This window comes from Spea bombifrons, chromosome 4 (genome assembly GCF_027358695.1).
Source record: "Spea bombifrons isolate aSpeBom1 chromosome 4, aSpeBom1.2.pri, whole genome shotgun sequence".
NCBI classification, from domain to species: Eukaryota; Metazoa; Chordata; class Amphibia; order Anura; family Pelobatidae; genus Spea; species Spea bombifrons.
Genome location: NC_071090.1, coordinates 5,989,535 through 6,014,110, shown reverse-complemented (window position 1 = coordinate 6,014,110; position 24,576 = coordinate 5,989,535). Strand labels below are relative to the sequence as shown.

At 41.6% G+C, this 24,576-nt stretch overlaps 4 protein-coding genes across 7 annotated transcripts in view; 1 reads left to right on the top strand and 3 right to left on the bottom strand.

Annotated features, from left to right (window-relative positions):
* Positions 1–4,843, top strand: part of ANKS1B (ankyrin repeat and sterile alpha motif domain containing 1B) — a 32,793-nt gene extending 27,950 nt beyond the window's left edge. For all 4 annotated transcript variants that reach the window (XM_053465677.1, XM_053465676.1, XM_053465680.1 and 1 more), the window contains 3 exons: positions 2,814–2,951; positions 3,429–3,596; positions 4,027–4,843. In XM_053465677.1, coding sequence (XP_053321652.1) covers positions 2,814–2,951; positions 3,429–3,596; positions 4,027–4,134 — 414 coding nt within the window. In that variant the 3' untranslated portion in view covers positions 4,135–4,843. The remainder of the gene's footprint in view (positions 1–2,813; positions 2,952–3,428; positions 3,597–4,026) is intronic.
* Positions 4,844–7,146: 2,303 nt separating this feature from the next.
* Positions 7,147–8,681, bottom strand: LOC128492923 (gastrotropin-like). The gene is made up of 4 exons (XM_053465688.1): positions 8,528–8,681; positions 8,263–8,435; positions 7,614–7,703; positions 7,147–7,270 (listed from the first exon to the last, which is right to left on the bottom strand). The coding sequence occupies exons 1-4, from the start codon at positions 8,592–8,594 to the stop codon at positions 7,217–7,219; spliced, it is 384 nt and encodes a 127-aa protein (XP_053321663.1). The 5' UTR covers positions 8,595–8,681; the 3' UTR covers positions 7,147–7,216.
* Positions 8,682–13,564: 4,883 nt separating this feature from the next.
* On the bottom strand, positions 13,565–15,264 carry LOC128492919 (gastrotropin-like). Its single transcript, XM_053465685.1, has 4 exons — positions 15,118–15,264; positions 14,525–14,697; positions 14,184–14,273; positions 13,565–13,673 (listed from the first exon to the last, which is right to left on the bottom strand). The coding sequence occupies exons 1-4, from the start codon at positions 15,182–15,184 to the stop codon at positions 13,620–13,622; spliced, it is 384 nt and encodes a 127-aa protein (XP_053321660.1). The 5' UTR covers positions 15,185–15,264; the 3' UTR covers positions 13,565–13,619.
* A 2,664-nt stretch (positions 15,265–17,928) lies between these two features.
* Positions 17,929–19,764, bottom strand: LOC128492922 (gastrotropin-like). The gene is made up of 4 exons (XM_053465687.1): positions 19,618–19,764; positions 18,641–18,813; positions 18,420–18,509; positions 17,929–18,051 (listed from the first exon to the last, which is right to left on the bottom strand). The coding sequence occupies exons 1-4, from the start codon at positions 19,682–19,684 to the stop codon at positions 17,998–18,000; spliced, it is 384 nt and encodes a 127-aa protein (XP_053321662.1). The 5' UTR covers positions 19,685–19,764; the 3' UTR covers positions 17,929–17,997.
* Between the last annotated feature and the right edge of the window lie 4,812 nt (positions 19,765–24,576).

Genomic DNA, 24,576 nt, shown 5'->3' with positions numbered 1-24,576 from the left:
AGTGAAACATAGAAAGTGACAGCAGATAAGAACCGTTCGGCCCATCCAGTCTGCCCAACAAATAGACATACACATCTATGCATGCACACACACGCAACTTACACAAACACATTCATGCTCACATAAGCTAATACAGACATTCATGCGCACACACACTTATAAACAGACATCCATGCTCACATACATACAAACATACATGCACCCTCCCACCTGGTATCTTCCTCTGTGCGAGAAACCTCGGGTTTACCGCGGGGGTCACACAATGTAACGTAATATAACGTTCCGGCACAAGCAGATAGGAACAAGTGGTCGCAGGGGTCGCCCGGGCCCTCTAGGGGGACGGGACCCATTGCAGTTTTGACCACTGCAACCCCTGTAGTTACGCCACTGCTTTTAGGGCTGTAGAACCCTGTGATGTCCTCATACCCAGCAAACATTCTGAGCTCCTAGAAAAGAGGGACATCAGGGAGAGGAAAGAGCTGCCATCTTGTTTCCGCTTCTTAAGTTCTCTTCTTAAGATTTGCGGTAATAGCTTTACTGAGGAGCTACAAGGATCTGAACAATCGCCAGCGATAGAGGCTCATGAGCAGTTTGTTAACGCAGATGGAGTCCAGGAATCGGCTTACTGTTCAAGAACCTGAGCAGATCCTAGATCAGTAAAAAGAGTTTGTGTTTTTAACGTTTTCGCCAGGATTTTACTAAAACAAATTTTCAAATGTAATTTTTGAAACTGCAAAAGCTAGTCCCCACTGCACCAGTAGCATATGAAACTATTTGTCATTGCATCGATGCTTTGCCAAAGCCACCCAAGGCTAATAAGCATCACCCGCAGTCATCGCCCGTCAGCATGCAAATGATTGCGCTTGTTTGAAGATGCTAGACCTGCCTTGCATACGGTTCAGTCAGCCCGTGATTCCCGCGAGACAGAATCACTGCATCAAACCATCGACTAAATCAGACTTCCAAATGGAATTTATTACAATCACAACACGCATAAAAGCGAGACAAATTTTATAAATGCATGCCGGCCCCGAGGCGCGCTCGTTATTCTCTGCTGATTTTTGGAGTGACTAAGGAAAAGATTGGAGATTTGCATCAAATATAGAAAAGCACAAAAGGGTCTAAAGATTGACGGTTCCTGGTGGGAATGGATGTTATTCGGATACCTCGGGAGTCTCTGGGTTTGACCAAGATTCTCGAGGTTCTGGGTGAAGTTCTGCTTCCCTGAGCCCCTGGGCCAGTTTCGTCATCCCGGGGCAGGGGAGTGGCATTTGGTCAGTTCCACTCTTCACCTAGGTTCTGTCTTCTACAGGACTGGCAAATGCCCGGTGGGCCGCTGGTGGACAGAGCCACACACTCACCTGATCTGCCGCTTCACCAGCAGATTGGGGGATGCAGCATGTGGCTGGATTTGCCCGGCTGCACTTTATGTGAACATTAAAACATCGCCACACATAACCGGCCATCGGCCGCACTCGCATCACCAGGTCGCCCCGTCATGGCCAGTCTGGCTAGCATCTACTCCCTGCCCATTAGATCCTATCTTCCACCCGACTATGTGCCCACTAAAGGCAAACTGGAGCTAGTCTCGCACTTACATGCGGCAAACATTGCCTCTTCAAGGAAGCCATTTCTCCAGAAGGAGAAGATGGGCCTGCTGTTATAATAGCCCTTCTGAATAAAGTCACCTGTATTCAAGCAGGGCTGTGATGTAGCAGTGAGAAAGGCACCAGTGGGAATGCTCGTATAATATTAAATCAGAGCAGATTATGAAGGAGTCCGCTCCAAGCTGTATTACCATAAGAATCGGCCCGTTCACCCCAAGACCCTAAAATTGAGTTAAAAACTCTCAAATACCAACACTGAAAGGTTGCATTTTTCTCATTCTCAGCCTCTACTAGATCAAAACCCCCACTATGGGGGTCACAGATTATCACAGATTATCACAGATTAAACAATTTAATAACGAGTGGTGGAAAAACCCGCCGCCGTCTGATTCTGAATCCGTGGCGGCTCCTAAAATGATAATCCAAGGCGGTGAAAACAGCTGTTTTTTGCTCATCTGCTGAATCTATGTTTTCTGTTAACCGGCTTTAACAACATAAACCGTTTAATCCCTCCAGATTCATCAATTTATACACACCGGGTGCTCATTTGCATGTCATTACCCAGAATCCCCCGCAGTCGCACATTTACTGTTATGCATTTAAGGTCGGGATGAAACATACAGGAATCAGAATGTACAGACGTTGGATTTCTGGGCTCCCGAGCTCTATAAAAATGTATAAAATCCAGCTGGGTCAATAACCCTAATCTTATTTCTTTGATGCTAAATTGGCTGTAAGCGGTCCCTTTTTTCACCCCAGATGTCCCTCTGTTCTAGGAGCTCAGAATGTTTGCTGGGGATGAGGGCAGCCCTAAAAGTCACAATAATGTGCATAGAAACAGCAGAGAGATGGGCTTATAAACAAAACATAAATCAAATGTTTTCTTTTTCTGTCTATTTCAATTCCAAAAATAAAAAATTCCCGTAAAAAAATCAATAAAGCCCAGCCCCTGACCACACCCTAACCACACCCTAACCACACCCCGTCCACACCCTAATGATGAAATCATTATTCTGTGACCATTTGAAATGCTGGTAGGTGTGAATTAGTATCAGCAAAAGCTTTTATAAGTTTTACGGCCGGATTTCAGGGTATTATTGGTGATTATTTTTAAGAAAGCGGAATACCCCATCGCCCCTTTTAATCAGATCGGTAGCATGTGGCTCTGTTGCTGGTTACTACATGTCCTTTTGGTTCCCTTGGCAGGCAATCATCGCAGAACATGAAATTCGCAATATCTCTTGTGCCGCACAAGACCCTGAAGATCTCTCGACCTTTGCGTACATCACGAAAGACTTGAAATCCAACCTCCATTACTGCCATGTTTTCACAGCTTTTGATGTGGTCAGTTTACTTAGATTTTTTTATTTTTTTTTACTAATAATATGCTTTTTTTCTATTAAAGGACAATCAAAATATTTTTTTATATATATCAAATAAAGGAAAATACTTTCCCCATCGTGTAGCTCTCCCTATATACTTCAGAGATTCCGATTACTACAAGTAATTATTTGGTCTCCAAAATGCCATAAAATGGGTAATAAAACTTAATTACACATTAACCTTCTATTAATGGAGGGATTGGTTAATGCAGTTAACGTCTTTTCAAAATAAGCCTGGATAACAATGGATTTTAGTGACAAAGAAAGAAAACGATATTCGAGATGAGCTTGAGGTTCAAATCTTTTTTCTTGTACATTATACGTGGTTTGGAGGGCCACCTAAAGAGAACATTTTCCACTGCTTACGGGGAAAGAGCTTTTTCTTCTTTAGATGTTTATAAGAGTTCTTTGATGTTCATTTTGTAAATTTTCATTGCAGAATTTAGCGTACGAGATTATTTTGACACTAGGCCAGGCTTTCGAAGTCGCTTATCAGCTAGCCCTGCAGGCCAGAAAAGGAGGACATTCCTCAACGCTTCCAGAAAGTTTCGACAGCAAGCCTTCCAAACCTATCCCCAAGCCACGAGTCAGCATTCGAAAGGCAACGGTGAGTATCTCGATTACTTTACTTGCTAGTGTTCTGTTCGGCCATTGTCACGCTTTGGAGAAGACTGACAGGGGGAAGATGTTCTGGAGATTCCAGACTGAGACAAACGATCTTGTGATATGGTGTTCCAAGTACATCTCTTGAGGACCAGAGTTGTACAGCCTTGGTCGATAGAGTTCCCCCAACAAGTTGCAGATACACAATACTCTACAGTGTGATAGCCAACATCATCATCATTATGTAATTCATGCTTCTTGATGTTTTTGTTGGGACATTGTTGACCTCAAGACTACATCCGAGTAGAAACCTAGGTCATTCTGAGGGGTTCACGATTGAATAATGGATGAATGGTGTCATTCAGCCATCTTGAAGGTGTATCTCATTTCCTATTTTTTCATCTAATTCATTTTTTTTTCTTGTCTTGAGACAGATAGATCAACCAGATCAAAAGACTTTGGCCAACTTGCCATGGATTGTTGAACCCGGCCAAGAGACGAAACGAGGAATCAGCACCAAGTACGAAACCACGATCTTCTAATATCAAAGAAGCCCTCTCCTTCTTGGTGTGCCTTTGTACACTCTTCAAAGTTACTAAATCGTATAAACGGCCATCTTCTCTGCAGACAGGAAGAAGGCAATGTTAGAGCGCGTTAGACGTTAGAGATCACAGTATGATGGCATTTTCAAACAAACATACCAACAAACAAAAAAAAAGACAAAGAACTGCCAAAAAAAAAGCGGAATCCTATATTTTTTGATGATTTTTTTTCTCTCGTAATCTCTATTACAGTGTTCTTTTTTCATTTAGACCTTTTTGAATTTTTTTTTTTTTTCCTGGGGAAAAAAAAACCAAAAAAAATAAAAAACAAAAAAAAACTCAGTATAAATGAAATCATGCTGTTCATAAACATTATAAATCTGATTTGTGGCAGTAGAGTTGTAAACTAGACACAATATGCATTATTTTGGACTCACAGGAAGGGAATAAATAACATGTTGCAAAAAAATATAAAAAAAATAAAAAAAAAATAAAAAGACTATATACCGTATATATATGGAACTTTAAAACTGCCAAGAAATCAATTAATTTATATGCACAAGTGCATCTTTATATCTGATTATTATTGTATGTGATTTAATTAACAAAAAGTATTCAACATTTCTGAACGAACTGAGTTTGCTTCTATGTATAGAGTACTTTGTATAAAATTTTATAGGCTTATTAAAGTTGAAGCCTTGTTACTAAATTGTACAAAGAAATTATATTACTGTATCCATAAATAAGAAAATATTGTCATTGAAATGACAAAAAAAGACTTTGGTTTCATGTTGTATTTTCTCACTATGCCGTTGTTACATATTTCTTGAGCTACGAGATACAAAAAGAAAAAGAAAATATATAGGTAAATTCATCCACAATGGTAAAACTCTAGAGGCTAATGAAATTGCCCCATTTCATTGCATCCCAAAAGGCTTTCCATGAAGAATACCCCGACACGTTAAATATGCATTAGCCAATCTCCAGTACTATCTACTATAAGGGCCACAAAGGCCAATTCGATTATAGTGAAGGTCAAATGGGGACGTCAGTGGGGTGGAAACTGGAACCGGTTTTTCTTTGCAGGATGTAGGTTATGGTTAAGACGATATATTTTTGGGCTGTGGAGGCACAAGTTTAGTGATGTATCCATTGTGGTGGCATTGGAGTCACCATGACCTCAAGGGGGTAGGAGTTGAGTTCATATTGTGGTGGTAGATACACTATATGGACAAAAGAATTGGGACACCTGACCATTACACCAACAGGGACTTTGATGACATTGCATTCTAAATACATAATTAATATGAAGTTGGTTCCCCCTTTGCAGCTGTAACGGCTTCCACTCTTCTGGGAAGGCTTTCCACAAGAATTTGGGGCGTTTCTCTGGGAATTTTGGCCCATTCATCCAGTAGAGCATTTGTGAGGTCAGACACTGATGTTGGACGAGACGTCCGACTCGCAATCTCCGTTCCGGTTCATCCCAAATGTGTTCGATGGGGTTGAGGTCAGGGCTCTGTGCGGCCGGTCAAGTTCTTCCACCCCAAACTCATCCAACCTTCTCCTTATGGACCGTGCTTTGTGCGCTGGGGCAGTCATGCTGGAAGAGAAAAGCGTCTTCCCCAAACAGTTCCCACAAAGTTAGAAGCATAGTGTTGTCCAAAATGTTGGACAACGCTATGCTTCCAACACCTGTTGGTGTAGTGGTCAGGTGTCCCAATACTTTTGTCAATATAATGTATAATAGATAAACATGGAAATCCAAAAGTACAATTGAGATCAAGGTGGTTAATAATATGAGATCATAATTTAAGACCATGTTTGAAGGTAAGAAAGAACATGAAACAATTGTTCCAATACTCATCCTCCTTTCTGCTTTTACCAAGTATTATTTACTGTATTATTTTTTCTCTGTGTGTCTGACAGCTCTTAGGAGTAGCTATTGTGACTCAGAGTTCTGGTCAAGTAATTTCCTTATTATTCATCATCTGCGCTGGAATATCTCAGGCTGCTGATAGAATTTGCAAGCTGAAAAGGTTTGTACAATTAGATAATTGCCAAGCTTTAAAACCCCAATTATTCGTTAAGGATGTTAATGTTGATTTGAAAGGATCCTACTGCCAAGAAGAAGTTAATCTGATCGCTGTTATTGTGTTGTAGCTGCAATTCTGATTTTCAGCAGGGTTATGAAAGGTCCATGGCCCGGGACAAACTGCCAAAAGAAGATGTTACTGACCATTCATGAGCACGCACCCTGTATAGTGCAGAATGAGACACTTTCTTATACATTATTGAATGCCTGAACATTTCCTAGATATAATTATTTAATCATGTAAAATATCGCCCCATTCATCATTTTTGCCAGGAACATTTTATGGTCATGTGACCCAAAGCAGGTCCTGAAGGTCAGCCTGGAATGACGTAACCTGGTGTTTCGTCAATCTGCAATCTATGTAAAGAATCCTTTTACAACAAAAAGCTTTATGCTAACAATCTGCTGTGTGCGGGGTTCAGATGTCCTTGTGTTATACCTGTCGAGAACATTGTAAGAAGGTTGTGGAGGTCCCAATAGCGTTGTGTGAAGCTAGATGTGAACCTGTAGAACAATGTGAAGCTGGATTTGAAGCCTAGACATGTTTTTTTTTTAATATTTAGAGAATATTATAGGAAAAAATAGGATAAAATATTAAGAATTGGCAGGTGGAAATATAATAGAGTGATAAAGATGACCTAGGAGACTAGGAGGACCTTTTATGACCTGCTGAAATGTAGTTTAGATAAGATTTCTGCTGAAAAACGACCAAAGGCTTCCTAAAGAGAAACTAGGAAAGAAATGTAAGAAGTAAAAATGTGAGTCTTATAGACAAAATCGATGAAGGAGAGAAGAGGAGCAGGAATGTGATGGACAGCCTAGGACCTTCTAAGACCAAGACCATGCATTTCTCATGGAGGATCCGTATGGTCATCAACGTTCTCCTTAACATCATTAAAGAAACGTACGCAACAAAAATATATTAAGCAAACAATGTTTATTTGTTTCAAAGGAAGGCATGGCAAGTGATGTGATGCTTGAAGTCCCATTTTATGCCACCTTTTTGCTAACTCTTTTGAAGACCACTCCACCAGCTTGTGAGATCTGCAAAAAGACAAAAAGAAATAAAAATGTCACTTCAATAATGGAGTTTGTAAAGTTTAGTTATGGAGAATGTATCCTACATGTGACCAAATTCTAATGTGAAAGTTTGACATTTCGATAGAGATAGATGAGATCTCCATCTGAACATTTGAAGTTAGATAGTGGATGGTTGAGATATAAGAGAATATTACTTTTTGACATAGGGTAGTAGACACGTAGCAGAACCTTCCAACGTCTCTATGAGTGGAACTTATATTAACTTAAGGTTCTATGATCAAATAAACATCTAAATCCATTCCTACCAGCAGATATTGTCCTCTAAACTATTGAAACATCATCTTACCTCAACCAGGTTTCCACCAACAATTTCGGCAGTATGGTGGTAGTTAGGAAAATCCACTGTAATCTTTCCACCTTCTAGTCTTACGGTTGTCTGCAATTAAATTGACATCAGATGAATATATTACAAAAGCTATAAATTGTGCTCTTTTTTACACAATATCAAACCTTTAAGATTTTCTGTATAAAATTAAACAAAATAGCAAAATATGGTGATTACCCATTTTTTCCAATAGGTCATTATTACTTTGTTGTAACAATAGACTTAAGTATTAAAGGATTCCAGCTGTTCAGCCAATGGATGTATGCCAGCAGATTGTCCATTAGACCACCGGAGGCCCCTAGGCATGTGCTTAGTATGGATAATAGTCTACTGTTTATCACCCTCATTAAAACAGCTGTGACGATCACTTTTTAATCAAATAACCCTTACTGGGGGCAAGAGGGGTCTCTCGGCAGTGTCTAAAGTGTCACAAATACAAGATAAGGTGCGATATAGTTATAGGTTGGTGTACATTTAGGACAACAGCACTTTGACCAGACAGTTGGCTAGGCGCTGGCACTCAGTTGGCCATCGAGGTCCTGTCTCTGTAGCATCATCAGATACTTTGTCTATATCATAGCATTCATTAGGTTCTCAGGGAGCAAATTACCTTAAACTTTTTGCCACCCATGGTTTCCATCTCGGACTCTTGGCCTATGGTGAAGTTGTTGGTCAAAGTGAACCCCGGATAAATCTGAGACCACGTGAAGTCATTGCCGTTCTGGACGACTTCTGTAGTATACTTGAAATCTTTTCCCTTCTGGATTTTTTCATCGGGGATACCTGAGACAAAGTTCAAAAATATACATTATTAGCTGGAAATATCTATACATCCCCCCAACGAGAAACCGCAGGTCCATAAGGTCGTTTCTTACTAAGAAGTTTCATAAAAGCCTCGTAGTTTTCCTGGGAGTCTACTTCGTATTTCCCGGCGAAGGCCATGATGTTATTGCAGATGTTTGTAGAAAGCTGGACAAACCGGAGATGGGTCGATCAGTGAGTGCAGTAAGGCTGGAAGGCTTGTGGATTTTATACCACGTCGTCTCTCGCTCCACCCCTAGGCTTTATCATCGGAAATCTCTGAATTGTGCAGAGGATCTGATAAGATCGTTGTAACAGTGTTACTGACCTGCAGGCAAACACCAGGTTCAAGTGGTTATAAAATCACGCTCCGGGTGGAAAGTTCATCTGAGATCATTTTGATCATCTTAAAAATAATTTTGGTCTACATTTTGCAATCTGAATATTTCTGCTATTTTTTGTATTTCATTTATTTCTTACAATATCACTTTAATATTGAAGTCCCATTTTATGCCACCTTTAATATTGTGATAACAGTCTTATAACAGATTTTTACAGTAACAGGTGATTTACAATGACATGGGGTAAATGAGAGAACTAAGAAGGTGAGCTGGCCAGGAGTGGAGAATATTTCTGCTATAGGTAGAGTTTAACATATTATTGCTCATATATCATATATATTATATCAGGAACGTGTAAAGCAAAGGGGCAACTAAGGGTAAGGGTCCTTGGACTGCATTGGAAGATCATGGATTATGGCGGATTCATTTTCTTGTGTGCCTGGAGTTTACTTAGGAACTATGATGTTCCTCGGATTATGCGTATTCCAGAAGAAGTCATGTTTGTAACTTTTCCCATGCCCCTGATGATCCAGGAACGTCACGGACGGTGTAGAATCTTGACATCTGTCCTCTTTCCGTAAAGGATAAAAAAAGTTAAGGAGATTTGAATAGAGAAATGGAGAGAATAAGGTAAAAAGAGGAATTCAACAAAAAGTCAGAAGGTGAGAAGGAACATGGAGAAGGATCTGGACAGTAAAGAAGTGATGCATAATAGAGAACAAAGAAAGGAGGTTCAAATCATCAGAAGAAGGGGCGATGGGGATGGTATTTAGGTGGAGATTTAAGTAATCCAGAAACCATGTAAGAGTAAAGATGATGAAGGAGATATCTCCAGCGTAAAAGTTTTTGGTTTAATCTAACGTCTAGATCAGGGGTGTCCAACCTGCGGTCCTCCAGCTGCTGCAGGACTACATCTCCCACAATGCTCTTTCAGCTAAGGGGCTGGCTGAGGAGTATGGGAGATGTAGTCCTGCAGCAGCTGGAGGGCCGCAGGTTGGACATCCCTGGTCTAGACTAAGGATGAACGCAAGTCAAAGTTCTGAGATGTAAGCGGACTTCAGAAATGCTAAATACGGCAGGATCAGTAGAGTACCAAGCATGGATCCACCGTTACGTATAAGAGAAATGCTTTAAAGAGGATTAATGGTAGGGAAAGTAAAAAAAGGGGTCCAGGTTGAGAGAGGCCTGGATTTCAATGATTTAAGTGACAGGCAGACATCAAAGGTGATTTTGGGGCATGACTTGGCCCAGACCTTGTGTAAGTCCGAGAGAGGCAGCAAGCTATCTGCAGACGCCGTCCACATAGATTCTCCAGCACAGATCTAATACTGCTATGGACTCTACTGGTGCTCTATAAATTAACTATACTCTCAATCTCACTGATGTCATATCTGGAATATGACATCAGACAACATTGCTATTCACTGGACGGCCACTAGAGGGTGCAAGTAATGAAGATATATGCTCAACGCCAAGGTAAATGCCAGGGGGTCACACAAGTGGATTTAGGAGGGGGGTATTTCATTGCATTCAAATCAAAAACATTTTGGGGTGGGAGGGCATGATTTTAATGATCACTAAACTAATTAATGACAATTAAAAGACTAGGGGGACACCTCCCTTAATATACATGTGCCCTGGATGGTTTACGAGCAGTGTAAGCCTACAGATTAAGGGAGACAGGTCAAAATAAAATTGGAAAGCATATACATTTTTCCTATACCTTTAATCTATTTTTATAAATATTTTTATATTTTTTTTCTCTCAACAAGGAGGGTTTATTTTCTTAGTCTTATTATTGGCCGCGGAAGGAATGAACTCATAGAGGGCCAAGCAATAACCTCTGGGTTCTTTTGCAGAAATGATAAGGAGGATTATATGCTTTTACAATAATACTATACTTAGCAAGGTTTTATGGCTTTGAAACAGACGTCTACAAAACTTGCCTTAACCCCACTGGGGCTATAAAGCAGTAACACCCAACTCAGCAAGTGTCAGCGAAGGAGCAACTTTGGAATAAAAATTGATGACTACACAAAAAAGTGGAATTTTGTAATTTCTTTGTTGATTAAACCATATTCACATTGATATGTTTATTGATAAGGGTCTTATTACCTCGCTGACCTGAAGGGTACACACATGCACTTTAATGCATATGATAGCTGAGGGGTCCCTTTACATTTTATAGCTATCCCCCTTATAAATGCATGGTGGGGTTCTGCATATGCATTTGCCCCACTCCCAGTTATTTGCCATGTAAGAGATGTGTTTAGCCCAAATCATCTCCTAACGGGATCTACTCCCCCAAGTCAGTTCTGTTCCAGCGGTGTTAGGTCTATACCCACATTCTGGTTTTTATTACCAATAGGTGAGCAGGAAACCTTTAGGCTCCGGATACCTGGAACCCCCTTGCTGGATGCAGCCAGGACTTCCTGCTGACATTGGTGGGCGTTCCCCCTGACGTTGCGGGTGATCCCACTGACGTCAGTGGGTGTTCCTGCTGCTTAAATGGCGGGACACCCCCCCCATTTAAGGGGAAAATGGGTGGGTAGTGGGGACCTCACTTCCCGCCACCCAGAGGTGGCCACCAGAGACGGCGGGAGCGGCGCTTCTCCCATAGTCTGTGGGGAAAAGGTCCCATGTTTGGCGATATGTGACTTTTAATAAATTACTGTATTGAAGTACGGAATATCGGCCTGTCTGACTTTTAGCCAGGACTCCTGGCTAAAACAGTTTTATTCCAAGCAGAACGACATTTTCATTAGTAAGGGCCCCATATCCTGTTTTCAGAAGATAATAATGTTTTGATGCCCTCAGTTTGAGAAAATGTGAATATCACCCATGCCTGTGAAGCCCAAACTAGTTAAGGTTAATCTTTTTGAGCTTTGAATGTTAATGCCGTAAAGGAGGCAGAGCTGCCCTGGCGATGACGAGTCGTCCCTGGCACTTTAAGGCCAGCGGCCCCCTGATGACATAAGTGCGGCTGACGGCTTGATATACGCGCCAGCATGCTACGGTTTTATACTCATGTACTGTGTGGCTGAGCATATTCAGGAACAGCAGATTGGGTGCGTGTGTGGAGCTCTTGGCTATTGGCCCACTGGGCCAAGGAATGTTTTGGGAGCCCCCAGGATTCGGGCAGGAAGTCCTGCTGACATCAGTGGACGGCCCCATTGATGTCGCTGGCAGTCCTACTGATGTTGGTGGCCGTTCCCACTGAAATCGCACAACACACCGCTGTTTAAAGGGGGAAATGGACCAGTATAAGCGGCAAAACCCTGAGAGTTCCCAGGTATGTATATCATTATCATTATTATTATTATTATCAGCTTTTATTTACATAGCGCCAACAATCTACGCAGCGCTTACATAAGAGTCAGACATTACAATACATATAAACTATCCGGGAAAAAAGTCATTCAATGGTGCAAATTAATACTCTATATAGGTCCAAATCTGCCACCATACTTTTTTATCTTGCAAACACAAACATTTATTTCATACTAAGTTGTATGGGGTATATAGTTGTATGCATGAGTTTTTACGATGCCCCGTTTCCAATTAACTCCTATCCAAGGGCCCCGTGTAAAGGCAGTCACGTGGCCCTTTGCACTTTTTGAACATGATCTCACCGGTCCTCGTATAATAAGCAAACCTTTCATTCATTTTGTCCTTTGGCACAAATAATGAAATCCATAATAACGAGGTGCCACCAATCAATACCACGGAAAATACCCTTAAGGGTGGCAGTCAATAAAATAAATTGTCTGTTGAGGTATTAGAAAAGAAGCTAGACATATTTAACAGCATTTAATAAAAAAAGGAAGCTTTTAAATATATTTTTCTTTTACATCATCTTCGAGGGACGGGTCCAGGGACAGAGGTCTCAGTCCAAGAACCGTCCCCTATATTTGTCACCCTAACTTTCCTTTATATTTAGTTTATAGGCATTCCTGGGAACTACCCAGAGCCCCCCCCCCCCGTTGCGGGATGCAGGTAGGAGGGCTCCCCGACATCAGTGCCCAATCCTGTGAGTCAGTGGGCGGCCCCACCGACGTTGCAGGAGGTCCCGCTGACGCCATATTAGGAGGGGAAGTGGGCGAGGAGATGGGAGTGCTGCAACACCGCTCCGGCGACTCCGAGGTTCCATACTGTGACCCGGAGACCCAAGAAGAAGCGGCGCGGGTATGGCTGATAGGACATGGGAGAATAAGCATTCTTTGTTCAAAGTGGGCCCCGCTATGTCATTCATGGATAGAAATCCCAATTTATTAAAAGGCACCTTTGGAGGAGCTCAAAAAACTCCAACCTTGGTGGAAACGGGTTTCATGCACAATAGGACCAGGCTCAGAACACAGAAGGGTGAGGAACCCGTGGTTTATTTAGCTTGGGGGCCACTCTAGGCCTGAAACAGGGCAGTTCCCATAGTAGCCCCCTCTGCAGCTGCCATCCTCACTGCTGAACGCCAAGATTGAGTCACCTGCTTTCAAGCAGGGATATACAACCATAACATACTTTGAACCAAATGCATTAGTTAGGAGCCTTAGAGATTGTCAGATTCATAAAGAGTATAAATGAGTAAGCCGATGAATGTGTGACCCTGAGATTTTCCCCCTTCCCCACCTTGAGACCCTGTGATTGGGGCAAATACCCTGAGACTCAGGATCAAACTCTGCAAATTACCCGGTGCTTGTGGGAATATTTGTTGCTAGATGTTCTTTATTCGTGTTTCCATAATAATGAGCGAGTTATAAAGACACAGAAGCCGAATGATGATATTCAAGCATTTATTTGAATTTATTAACATAAAATAATATTATCTTGCTTATGCCACCCTTTTACTGATTCTCTTAAAGGCTACGCCTCCAGCCTCCGATATCTGAAAGAAAAAAATAATAATCATTTTCACTCATTGTTACATCATTTACTAAAAAGGTAGTTTTTCAAACAGAGAGAATTGCAGTTTTTTCAGTTAAATGAGTGGCTCTTATAATTCACGTTTTCCCAAGCAGTATTTAATCTACTGGCCACAGCTCAGGCTCATCTTCTTTATGAAAGTGGCTCTAGAACAGAATTTCGGCTCAAGGGCATCATGAAAGAAGGAGCTATGCCCTATGATGTCATCACAGTGACGTGAGGTCACATGTATGCTCCAGGGTGACATATATCATCTTCCGGCCCCCAAGAGAGGTCGAGGTATTGCAGGTAGATAATAATAATTATTATTATTATTCATTAAGATTTTTGGGGGAGTCCAGGAAGGCTCTGGATACTTTTAATTGTCTAATGAATAGAATCAGGACCTTTATATGACATTTACTTTATTTTGGAAGGTTTAGCCCATGGATTTTCAAACCAACATCTACAATGTGAAGGGAAATACACTCACCTCCACCAGCTTTCCGTCAACAATCTCCGATGTATGGCGGTATCGGTCCAAGTCGACCACCAACTTCCCCCCTTCAAGTCTAACCGTCGCCTAGAAAAATAATATTTTTTGGAATTTAATTTTGGAAAATTATAGAAAAAATTATGGAATTATAGATTAAAACAAACAAAAAAAAATAGAAAAAAAGCTAATATGTATACCATAGGAGAAGTCATCTTAACCTAGGGTTCTCAGGAAATTATTAGTATTAATTAATTAAGTAATTAATAAAATAACTATAGATGGGGTCTTAGTTTATGAGGCTTGCCGGGCTCTAATAAGGTTTTTTATTAGACACTTACCTTGAATTTCTTTCCACTCATGGTCTCCATTTCGGCTTCTTGTCCTACGGAGAACTTGTTGGTCATTGTGCGTCCCGGGTAGATCTGAGACCAGGCGAAGTCATTTCCATTCTGCACGACCTCTGTGGTGAACTTGAAATCTCTTCCCTTCTCGATAGTTTCTGCAGGGATACCTAATACCGAAAAAGGGGGGGAAAAAAATCAATTGCAATATTAAAAAGATACATTAATAATAATGCTACATTGTCGGCTACTTTAAAAGTATAAGATTTATCAGTTAAAAAATGCTTATTTTTTATTAGTAAAAAAAAAAATCTTATTTTTTTCATACAACATAAATTCGTACAGATTCTATCCTAGACCCCCAATTATGTAACAAAAAAATTACTGTAGACCATAAAAAATATGATGATTTGAATCTTAAACTAATCAGATGATGGCTACTCCTCCCTTGGTATATAGGACTCATAAATCAGGGTTGCGATAAATCCCATTATCCTAAGCCGCACGTTGAAAATGTGGTTATATTGAATAAATGACAATAAATGTATTTCTAGCCATGTAAAAATGACATGCGCAGCTACGGCCCTTACCGATAATCTTCATGAAAGCGTCATAGTTCTCCTGCGACTCCACTTCGTATTTCCCAGTGAAAGACATGTTTGCGTTGCTGTCGGGTATCCGGGTGAGATGAGAGGTTGAGGCATCCACCGGCTTATATAGGAGGCTAGACTCCCCCCCCCCCAGCCTACACCCATCACCCATACCGGTGTCTCTCCTCGTTACCGGCCAACCCTCGCTCAGCAATCTGATGAATCATCGCTGTTCGTGTTATTGACCCCAAGACACGAATGCTTAACTCGCTCTCGGATGTAGTAACCTTTATTGAGACAGTGGAAATTTCCTCTCGGATTATATTGCATCAAAAAAAAAACCTGCACACGTATAATAAACCGTGAAAGAGGATTTTGATTTGGAATCAAATAAAATGGCAAGTTTCATGCTCAAAATTTATGATAAACCCAAAAGGGTCAGAGACGTATTACTATTTACTATTCTGGAGGGGGGTTAATTTTGAAACTGGTTTACAACACGGATATCATGCCAGGTGGGGGCTAGGGTGTCTGTATCAGCTATTTTGTTGCCAGACATGGACACGTGGGGCGGACCAACATGTACTACCTGCTCATCCGGCATGCCAGGAAAATGCCCCCGATACCGCTCCAGCACCAGACCGGGTGTTGCAGTGAACGCGTGGACACAAGCGGCCGCGTGCTACTTGCCAGTATGTGCGATCTATAAAAGAGTAATTACTTCCCTTCTGTGAGTTTATTCCCCCCCCCACATGGGGGCAGCACATGTAAGGTGTGTATGTACATGAGTCCTGGAAAACATGGCTGAAGCAGCCACCTTAGCCTGTGATTAAAAGGGAACGTCAGTTGGCAAAGGCCAAGAGTCTGCCCATTGGCATGCCACCCACATTTCAGGAAAGAAAAACAGGACATCTTCATTGGGGGGGGTGTGGTTTTTGGCTGCCACCCCTGTGACGGGCCGACCAGGGACCTCAGGTTGTCCCTCTCCGCCAACAGCAACAATAGCAGAGGAGTAGGGGGACTCTAGGAACCGTCACAATCCCCTTCTTGAAGGCTTCGGTGGGTACCCTCCTCCGACCGTCTTTAGGCTTTGGCCAGGGAGGGAAGGAAGGGGCTGGGTATCCCCCTGTGGGGGGAATAGGTTTTTATTATTATTGACTGTACACATCTGTATAAACTTGTCAAGCTGTTGCTGTTTGTATTCTGTGCTGTCTTTTATTTTATACGTGTGTTCTAAATAACCTCAATCAAGCGGGTCGGGGGTGATAGATCTGGATGTTGCCTGAAGCCCGTCTGTCACTTGTCCCAAATCCTGCATTTAACAGATCTGTATGACAAATAAACACATATAATGTATAAAAACCCACCCTATGTGTGTACCATGAGAGCAGCCATCTTTACACCCAGTTATCTCTCCGCCATTGTTAAGTTGCTGATTGTTATTGACTGGCTGAGGCAGCCTTCGTAACGGTGGGAAGAAGGAGAAGGGAGAGAACTTCAGGACAGGAACTTACCACTGATGTCAGCTTCCATGACATCAACGTTTAAGATAAATATGTCAGTTTAATTTGCTCATGGAGAGTATTTCTCTGCAACGACACACGTGAGCTAACACTTTTTTTTGAGATCATACCATGTGGTCAAAGTTCTCAATTTTTCTATTTGTGATGGACACCCACTTTATTATCTTTTATTTATATAGCGCCAACAATTTACCCAGCACTTCTCACCATACATATATTCAAGGGGTCTGACAAGGTGAGAATTGACAAAGACAAACCGATACATTAGGTGTAGAGAGCCCGGCTCGCAAGAGCTTACAATCTTGAGGGAATTTCGCATGCAGTTGTATGGATTTCTTTAGTTTTCAGAACTGCAAAATGCAGAATATTACAAACCATTACATAGGGGTCTTAATTGTCCCCGTTCATCAGTAATGAGGACACTACGTGACACAGTCCCCGGGGCTCCGCTTTATTACTGCGTGTGTTGCCAGCTTAAAAAAATAGAGTAACCTGTCCTTGGATTTAACAACTCAGTGATCGAAGATCTATGGCATTGGTGTCAAAGACCTTATCAAAAACCCAGATAAGCTTATCTGGCGATCTAAGTTATCAAGGCAAGAAAAGGCAGCCTTTCCCACGTTAACTGCGGCTTTGTCAGTTTTGCTTTCTTACCAGCAACCAGATAGCACTTACGGGTCTTCATTGAACCTAATACTAGTGATCAGTGGGCTACAACTGCTAGCTGTGTATGGGGCCGGAACAAGCAGCGTCTCTGATCTGTCATGGGCGCCGCCATTGGCCCTTGGAGGCCTGCTACTTGAGATCTGGGCTCTAGCAGCCTGCTATTCATGTCTGGATGGTTACTGGCTTTGGAGCTCAAATGGTCCTTTCTGGATTTTGGGACAGAGTGACCCCATTGCAAGTATGGGGGTGGGGCGGTAGAAGGAATACAGGGTGGGAATGAGGCAGGTAAGCCCTGTCTTTAGGTGTCTACTAGCATACCTCCCAACTTTCCCCCCAGAGTGGGAGGGAGAACTTGGGTGGTAGAGAGTCACTCAAGCTGGCAGCGCTACTGTGCATGCACTCAATATTGATTATGAAATTGGGGACGCAGGATTGCAGTTCTGAGTCCCACTAAGTTCTGTCCCGAAAGACTGGCAAAATCGGGGCTGTCCCGCAAAAAGTAGGACAGTAAATGGGCCTTAGCAACAATTTCCAGAGAAGCCCATGAACACGTTATCACTATTTATCATTGTCTCATTGAGTATATTCCAATTTTTAAATAAAGTCACAGAAAGAGAACAAATTGGGTTCTTAAAAAAAGTTTATTTTTTTTCCAATGGTTTACAGAAGAAAATTTCTATAGGTTTGTTCTTCATGCCAACTTTTTACTGGTTCTCTTGAAAGTAACGCCACCAGCGACAGACGTCTGAAATGAAAAACACGAGAGGTTGTGAAGGTTAATATATGCGTGTTTGTATTTTTTTTTATATATCTGCTTTATTGACTTGACCTGAGTACGTAGACCACCGGCGCCCACCCATTGCAAAGAAAATGAAATGCTTCATAGAATGGGAATAGAGGGTACGGACAATGATATAGAGGTGAATCGTTAAGACCATTTGGACAGTGGTTTTTGGTGCCCTCAATAAGCCATGATGCCCGCTAACATCACATGGCGCTTCTAGAAATTGGGCATTTTGGCTCTTTGAGAATACGTTTGTTTTAGGCTTTTAGGCTCAGCACCCTGGGAAATCGTGATCTTTATAAGAGAAGAAAGCAATGAATTTCTCTCACCTCCACCAGGTTTCCACCGACGATCTCTGATGTATGAAGGTATTTACCAAAATCCACCACCAGTTTCCCACCTTCTAGCTTTACAGTCGCCTGTAGCAATAAAAAAAACATTTTAGAATAAGTAAAACGCATAAAGCCTTCTTCTTCATTATGATTAACTTTATAAATACCTAAAAAATATCCTATCACCCGCTGAGGCAAGTGGGCCCACTTTAACTTACTTTAAACTTTTTGCCACTCATGGTCTCCATCTCGGACTCTTGTCCAACGGTGAACTTGTTGGTCATTGTGCGCCCCGGGTAGATCTGAGACCAGGTGAAGTCATTGCCGTTCTGTACGACCTCAGTGGTGAACTTGAAATCTCTTCCCTTCTCGATAGTGTCGTCGGGAATACCTGATGCCGGGAAAAAAATGGTGGAGAGAAAAACAATGACAACGATCCATCAAAGACAAGCTGGGGCTTCCTGATCTGAGGAGACCACAGGAGAATGTCATTCACTAAAGAACATCAAAGAGAAAATCATTTTGGGGGGACAGAATGTGGTTTCCATGGCAATAACCTATTAGCCTATTAACCTATCGTTCATAGCATTGTTGTATTCAATTTAATTGTGAAAATGCTATAAAGTGGGTGAAACAGCACCCTAAATAACTGGGTCCAACAAGGGACCCGATAAATACAGATCAGAGATACAGTAAACATGGCTTCTTTGAGAAACACTCATACAGGTTAGGCAATATTTTAACCGTGGTCTTATTACCATAGTAACCGACTGACTGATACGATCAGCAGGAACATTCCATTAGTTGTTATGGGGATAAAACCACTTTCTACTGGAAATGCTTTTATTGAATAAATACCCAATGTACTGGAGCTGGCACTTGAATTACACTTGATTTTAATGTCTTTTCTGCTGAGATGTTGATGTGTCCCAGCATGCAACTGCCCTCCCCATTCCTGATTGGCCTATCGAACGTCTTTCAGATTTCTATGTGGTTTTATAACTAAGACGGACGCAGAAGAATAGGACATCATACTGCATGATGTATATAAATAACATAGATACAAATTCAATACAAATTCACAGAAAAAAAATAAAAAATATATATTTTAAACACAATATGCCGACAAATATAAAATAAAAAAGCATTTACATTTTTAATTCACATTTTTAATGTTAAAATAAATATTAGTTACCGATAAGCTTCATAAAAGCATCATAGTTCTCCTGGTTTTCTAGCTCGTATTTCCCAGTGAAAGACATGTTGGTTTTTTTGCTTGTCAGGTATCCGGCTGAGATGTGAAGACCAGGTAGACGACTTGGGTTTTTATAACACGACGATCAGCACACTCCTCCCTCGTGGGGAATACATCTGATCTTTAGATGCTTATCAGTCCATTCCTGGCCAATCTTGGGACAGTGACCTCGGAAGCAGCGGCATCGGTGTTATTGATCCAGAGACAAATGCCGGTTTTGACCTGGAGAACGATCATCCTTCGCACCTTGCGATTTCATTCTTAACAAAATGGTTACGCAAACCTTACTAATATAATGAATGAGATTTGTGAAAATATTCCCTTAAAAGTTTAGGATTAAAAAGCTTCCATAACCCATCTACCGATCCTTACTTCAGCCTCCGCATCTCTGCAGAGATGGTCCTCAACTCCATGGGAGAAGGTTGTGTCCATCATGCAGCTGGATGCTCCATGTTAACGATGCATGGAGGTGGAAGAGAACATTCCGTAAACCAAGCCAGCTGCCACACGTACCTAATTTAGTGGCCGCTGGCCTTAAAGTTTTGGAGGCCTTGGTCATGTTGTCTTTTGGGCTGAGAAAAGTATAGTTCTGACTTTGGTTACGTAACACCACTTAAGCCTGTAATCTGGAGTCGGGACACCTACAAGAGGAGACTGAACATAAATATTTGAAAATAACCCATTCTCAGTCTATGCCCCCTAGACAGGGCAGACTTTAGAAATCGTGGGGCAGATAGGGCTATTTGGTGTTAGGAGGGATATTAATTGGAACTGTGATTTCATGACAATCCTAATTGTGCACACACTGCTCTGATGCAACATCGTTTATGATATTTTACAAGATGTTGATATAGCTTACATTCTTGTGACTGTAACCTTTAGAACACCTAGCGCTTCCATGAAGGGATCACAACAACAGCTTCGTAGACCGATAACGGGTGTAGGTCCTGGATTACAGGCAGGCCGTGTGTGATCAGGCACCCTATAACCCTTGAAATCAAAGACAACAAACGTAAGGTAGAGCTAGGGATCTGTCCCCTCTTTAAAATATGGAACATTTCAGTAATAAATAATTTTATTTTGGCACCCACAAAGTCCTTTGCTTCCATATGGTGTGTATTATAACTTTTGGATAAATTTGTATAAATTCTGAATAAGTTTTTCTGGTGTTTGTATTACTTTCCTATTCCATAAATAAATTATTAAATCCACATTAAACATACAGCCGGACACGCTGTGTGTATGCATAGCTGTCACTCCTCATGTAGGCAGACAGACCCCACTTATCCTTGGAAGTCCATGTGGTGGCCCCTCTGGCTACCATGATGTAGGCAGCCCCCAGCGCCAGTTCCAGTGCCTGCAAGACAGGGAAGGGGGCCGGTGGCTGGATACGTGTGGCTTAATCATTCCCGGCCGGGCCCGATTCAGTTGCAGGTAGAATTTTGATATTGAATAATAGTTAATAAATCACAATAACATGCCATTCCTTCCCCTAGTTTATCACGCAGGGCGCAGCGGGATTTATGTAATCTTGCTGCTGATTGGGCCGTTTCCATTGTTTGCTATAAGTGATAAGACCACCGTTCAAACTTTGTGGTTTTCTTTATACATAATACCTGGTGTGTCCCGGTGGAAATCCCGATCAATGCTGTAGACTTTATCGCTGCACAGACACATCCACCATTTACACAACAGACGGAGCTATCAAAGTTCATAAAGTCATAAAAAATGTAAAATTAACTCAACACCCCACCCAGTCTAGAGGAGAAAGAAGTTTTTCCGGCTTGCGAGCCGGGCCCTTTTTACCCAATGGATCAGTTTGTCTTAATCTCTCAGTTCTAGTTTTGCCTGTACCCTACTTGTGTGACTGATATATCCATATTTATTCTTAATAGTTTCCTCTTGTGGGATCTGGTTGGCCAAAATACATTGGATTACCACCAACTCTACTACTACTAAATGCCGGTGAAGGAGCAATTTAATATGGCTACTCCTAATGGTCCCGTTTATGACGGGTAGCACACCCTGCTCGTATTGTTCTGCAGCAGATAAGACGGTGGTAGCAGGGATTGTTATCGGTTTTTATCTGACTTCAAGCCAAAGCTATTGATATGTAGGTGCGGCTCTGCGTCCAACTTCCCAGTTTTGCAGAACAACGGCGCTCGGCCCGAGCCAAGATAACCAGGCGTGGACGCTCCAACGCAAAATGATTACAGAATGCAATGACAATGTACGTTAATATGCGTTATTTGTTGGTAAGGCTCCATTGGACAGTGAAATGTTCCTTTAACGCCAACTCTGTGGAAAAGGGATCGATCTTCAGGATAGGCACAATGGCTGACCTCACCTACAGCCGTCGTTTGGGTTTTATATTGGCAGGCTTGTCATATAGAGCGACGAATTGATTTCAGGAATATGGACAGGCTGAAACCGTGGCTTTGCCCACTGGAGTTGGAAACCACTGATCATAGATGATCTTTGGTGATAGGTCCTCTTTAAATGAATTGCAGAACATTGTCCACTCTACTTGAAGTATAATAAATTGCAACCTTCCAAGATCTATCTAGGTCTTTTTCTCAGGTATATTACAGGAAAAGGAGACCTAGATAGACTCAAAAGCTTTGATATCAACTTTACCAAACACGGGTAAAAACGACCAGCAAAGACTGAAGGATCTCAAATTGTCCGGCTAGAGCAGCTGTTCTCAACCTCGGGGTCGCGACCCCTTTGGGGGTCGAACGTCTCTTTCACGCGGGTCGCCTAAGACCATCGGAAAACACATATTTCACAATATATAATTACGTAATTTTATGGTTGGGGGTCACCACAACATGAGGAACTATTGAAGGGTCGCGGCATTAGGAAGGTTGAGAAGCACTGGGCTAGAGGGAAAGACAAAACACAAAGGATGTGACTTTAATACACAACAGTACAAGTTTAAATTATAGAACTATAGGTCATAGTCCAAACTAGAATGTCAGACGCTTAGATGTAACGTAAGAAAAGATTTCTCCACCGAGAGTGGATAAGTGGAACAGCCGTCTAGCAGAAGTAGTAGAGGTAACCTCAACCAAGGCTATCCAGAATATCCAGAGGACCAACTAAAATTTGAGACACTACAGGAGGTGGAAAAGCGGGGAGACTTCATGGACCAAGGGGCTCTTATCTGCTGAAAAATCCAACGTTATAACATTTTATTATATTTTATTACTTCTCAAAAAAAATAACCATGTATGGAATTATTTCTATAATGTTAGATATTATGCACACCACGCCACGGTAATATTCTTTTGCACATGTCAGAAGTATCTTCCGTCGTCCTTGACTACATATTTCATTAACTATTATCTTAATCTCGGCGTTATCTAAAAAAATGGAGCACTTATCTTACGCTATCAGGTGATCTGAAACAGGAAGACTACACGGAACGACAGAACAATGCACTCTCCCCAAAACAAAGGTTATTCTTGAAGATGTTGTATAGATCTGTTGATAAGCCGGGCATCTTGTGTTAAGTCGGTAAATAAAATCCTACACTGGGGGAAAGATAAGAGGAGATTACTTTATCGTGCCAGCTAGATAGGGGATGCTTATATTCTTATTAACCAAAGATAAAATCTCACTGATCAGCTACAAAATCTTCTCATGCCCTTCCTATCACGGCTTATCTTATCACCAGTGCAATCGTTTGGATGATTTAAAGTACAAATATCACAAATTGAGAAGAAAAATGTAAGGTTGAGAAAGATTACTCATTTTTAGTAATTACTCATTCATTACTCATTCATTACTCATTCATTAGTAGATAATGTTTCATTCAAAATGATATCTTAAGTAAATATAATAATAATAATAATAATAATAATAATAATAATAATAAATATGCATGGTGCCAATGCTATAATCTGGGTCTAAGTTTCTAAATCTATATCCCAGTGGGTTGCTTTACATGTTAGGGGATGCTGGTAGGGGATGAAGATCTGGATGAAATGCCCTCGTTGATTCGGAGCTGACCAACAACTTGGCTTCGCTGGTGGAGTTGGAGCATAAGCCTGGTTGAGACACAGGTTCCCATGAGTATCTGCAAGGGTGCCGTGAGGACAAAGTATCAGAAGTTTTTTTGCTTACAATTCACTAAAACATCGGGTTACGTTGGGTACGCTTGCCCTCTGGACTCATGGAGCTTTAGGGTAGGAAAAATGTGTGGGGGGTCCCTAACAATTAGGGTAAGTTCAGCTTTCCGCCATCAGTGCAACCTCTAGCGCTCCCTCTCCCCCTCTCGCAAACAGTGCCGCTTCTCCCTCTCTCTCATTCCAGCTCTCCCTTGCAGTCTTTGAAGGTCTTGAGAGCTGTGGAGCTCTGGGTGACTTTCCCTGCTCAAACACCACACTGAGCTGACGCTTTATGGCAATGCTAATGAAGTCTGTTCCTCCATACACTTTTACCCCTAGTCAAAATCACACTGTGCCTCCCTCTTCTTTCTCCCTTAGGAGAACAGAGAGAACTCCAGGAGAGAAAATGAATCAGATAATGCTAGTTCTGCCACATTGAGACACCAATCTCAGATTTCTTTAGATAAACTTTAAATATTTCCAGATTACACAATAATTGCAAAATTTAGAGCACAAGCTATAGGTTGTTTTAATAATTTTGTGCTGAAGGCTGCATATGGCGACTATTCCCATTGAGTTTGTTCAGGGTAATTGACTTCGCCCTCCGCCAAGACATGATTTCGCTAACCACAGACCAAATGTCTCGCTTTTATTGAAGTCTGGGCAATCGTTAAACAGAGGGACCATTGTGTATTCTGTTTGTTTACACTGCTGATCACCAACTGTTATGAGCAGACTATAAAGTTAATAAGCCACTGGTGTAACATTATCTGCATTTAACTGTTGT

Excerpts from the sequence above, each read along its gene's own strand:
- LOC128492923 (XM_053465688.1), bottom strand. The coding sequence starts at position 8,594 with ATGGCCTTCGCCGGGAAATACGAAGTAGACTCCCAGGAAAACTACGAG. Across the intron at positions 8,436-8,527 it reads GGCTTTTATGAAACTTCTTA|GTATCCCCGATGAAAAAATC; the intron begins GTAAGAAACGAC and ends ACTTTGTCTCAG. Across the intron at positions 7,704-8,262 it reads TGGGTGGCAAAAAGTTTAAG|ACAACCGTAAGACTAGAAGG; the intron begins GTAATTTGCTCC and ends ATTTAATTGCAG.
- LOC128492919 (XM_053465685.1), bottom strand. The coding sequence starts at position 15,184 with ATGTCTTTCACTGGGAAATACGAAGTGGAGTCGCAGGAGAACTATGAC. Across the intron at positions 14,274-14,524 it reads TGAGTGGAAAGAAATTCAAG|GCGACGGTTAGACTTGAAGG; the intron begins GTAAGTGTCTAA and ends TTATTTTTCTAG. Across the intron at positions 13,674-14,183 it reads TTGACGGAAAGCTGGTGGAG|ATATCGGAGGCTGGAGGCGT; the intron begins GTGAGTGTATTT and ends TTTTTCTTTCAG.
- LOC128492922 (XM_053465687.1), bottom strand. The coding sequence starts at position 19,684 with ATGTCTTTCACTGGGAAATACGAGCTAGAAAACCAGGAGAACTATGAT. Across the intron at positions 18,814-19,617 it reads TGCTTTTATGAAGCTTATCG|GTATTCCCGACGACACTATC; the intron begins GTAACTAATATT and ends TCCCGGCATCAG. Across the intron at positions 18,510-18,640 it reads TGAGTGGCAAAAAGTTTAAA|GCGACTGTAAAGCTAGAAGG; the intron begins GTAAGTTAAAGT and ends TTATTGCTACAG.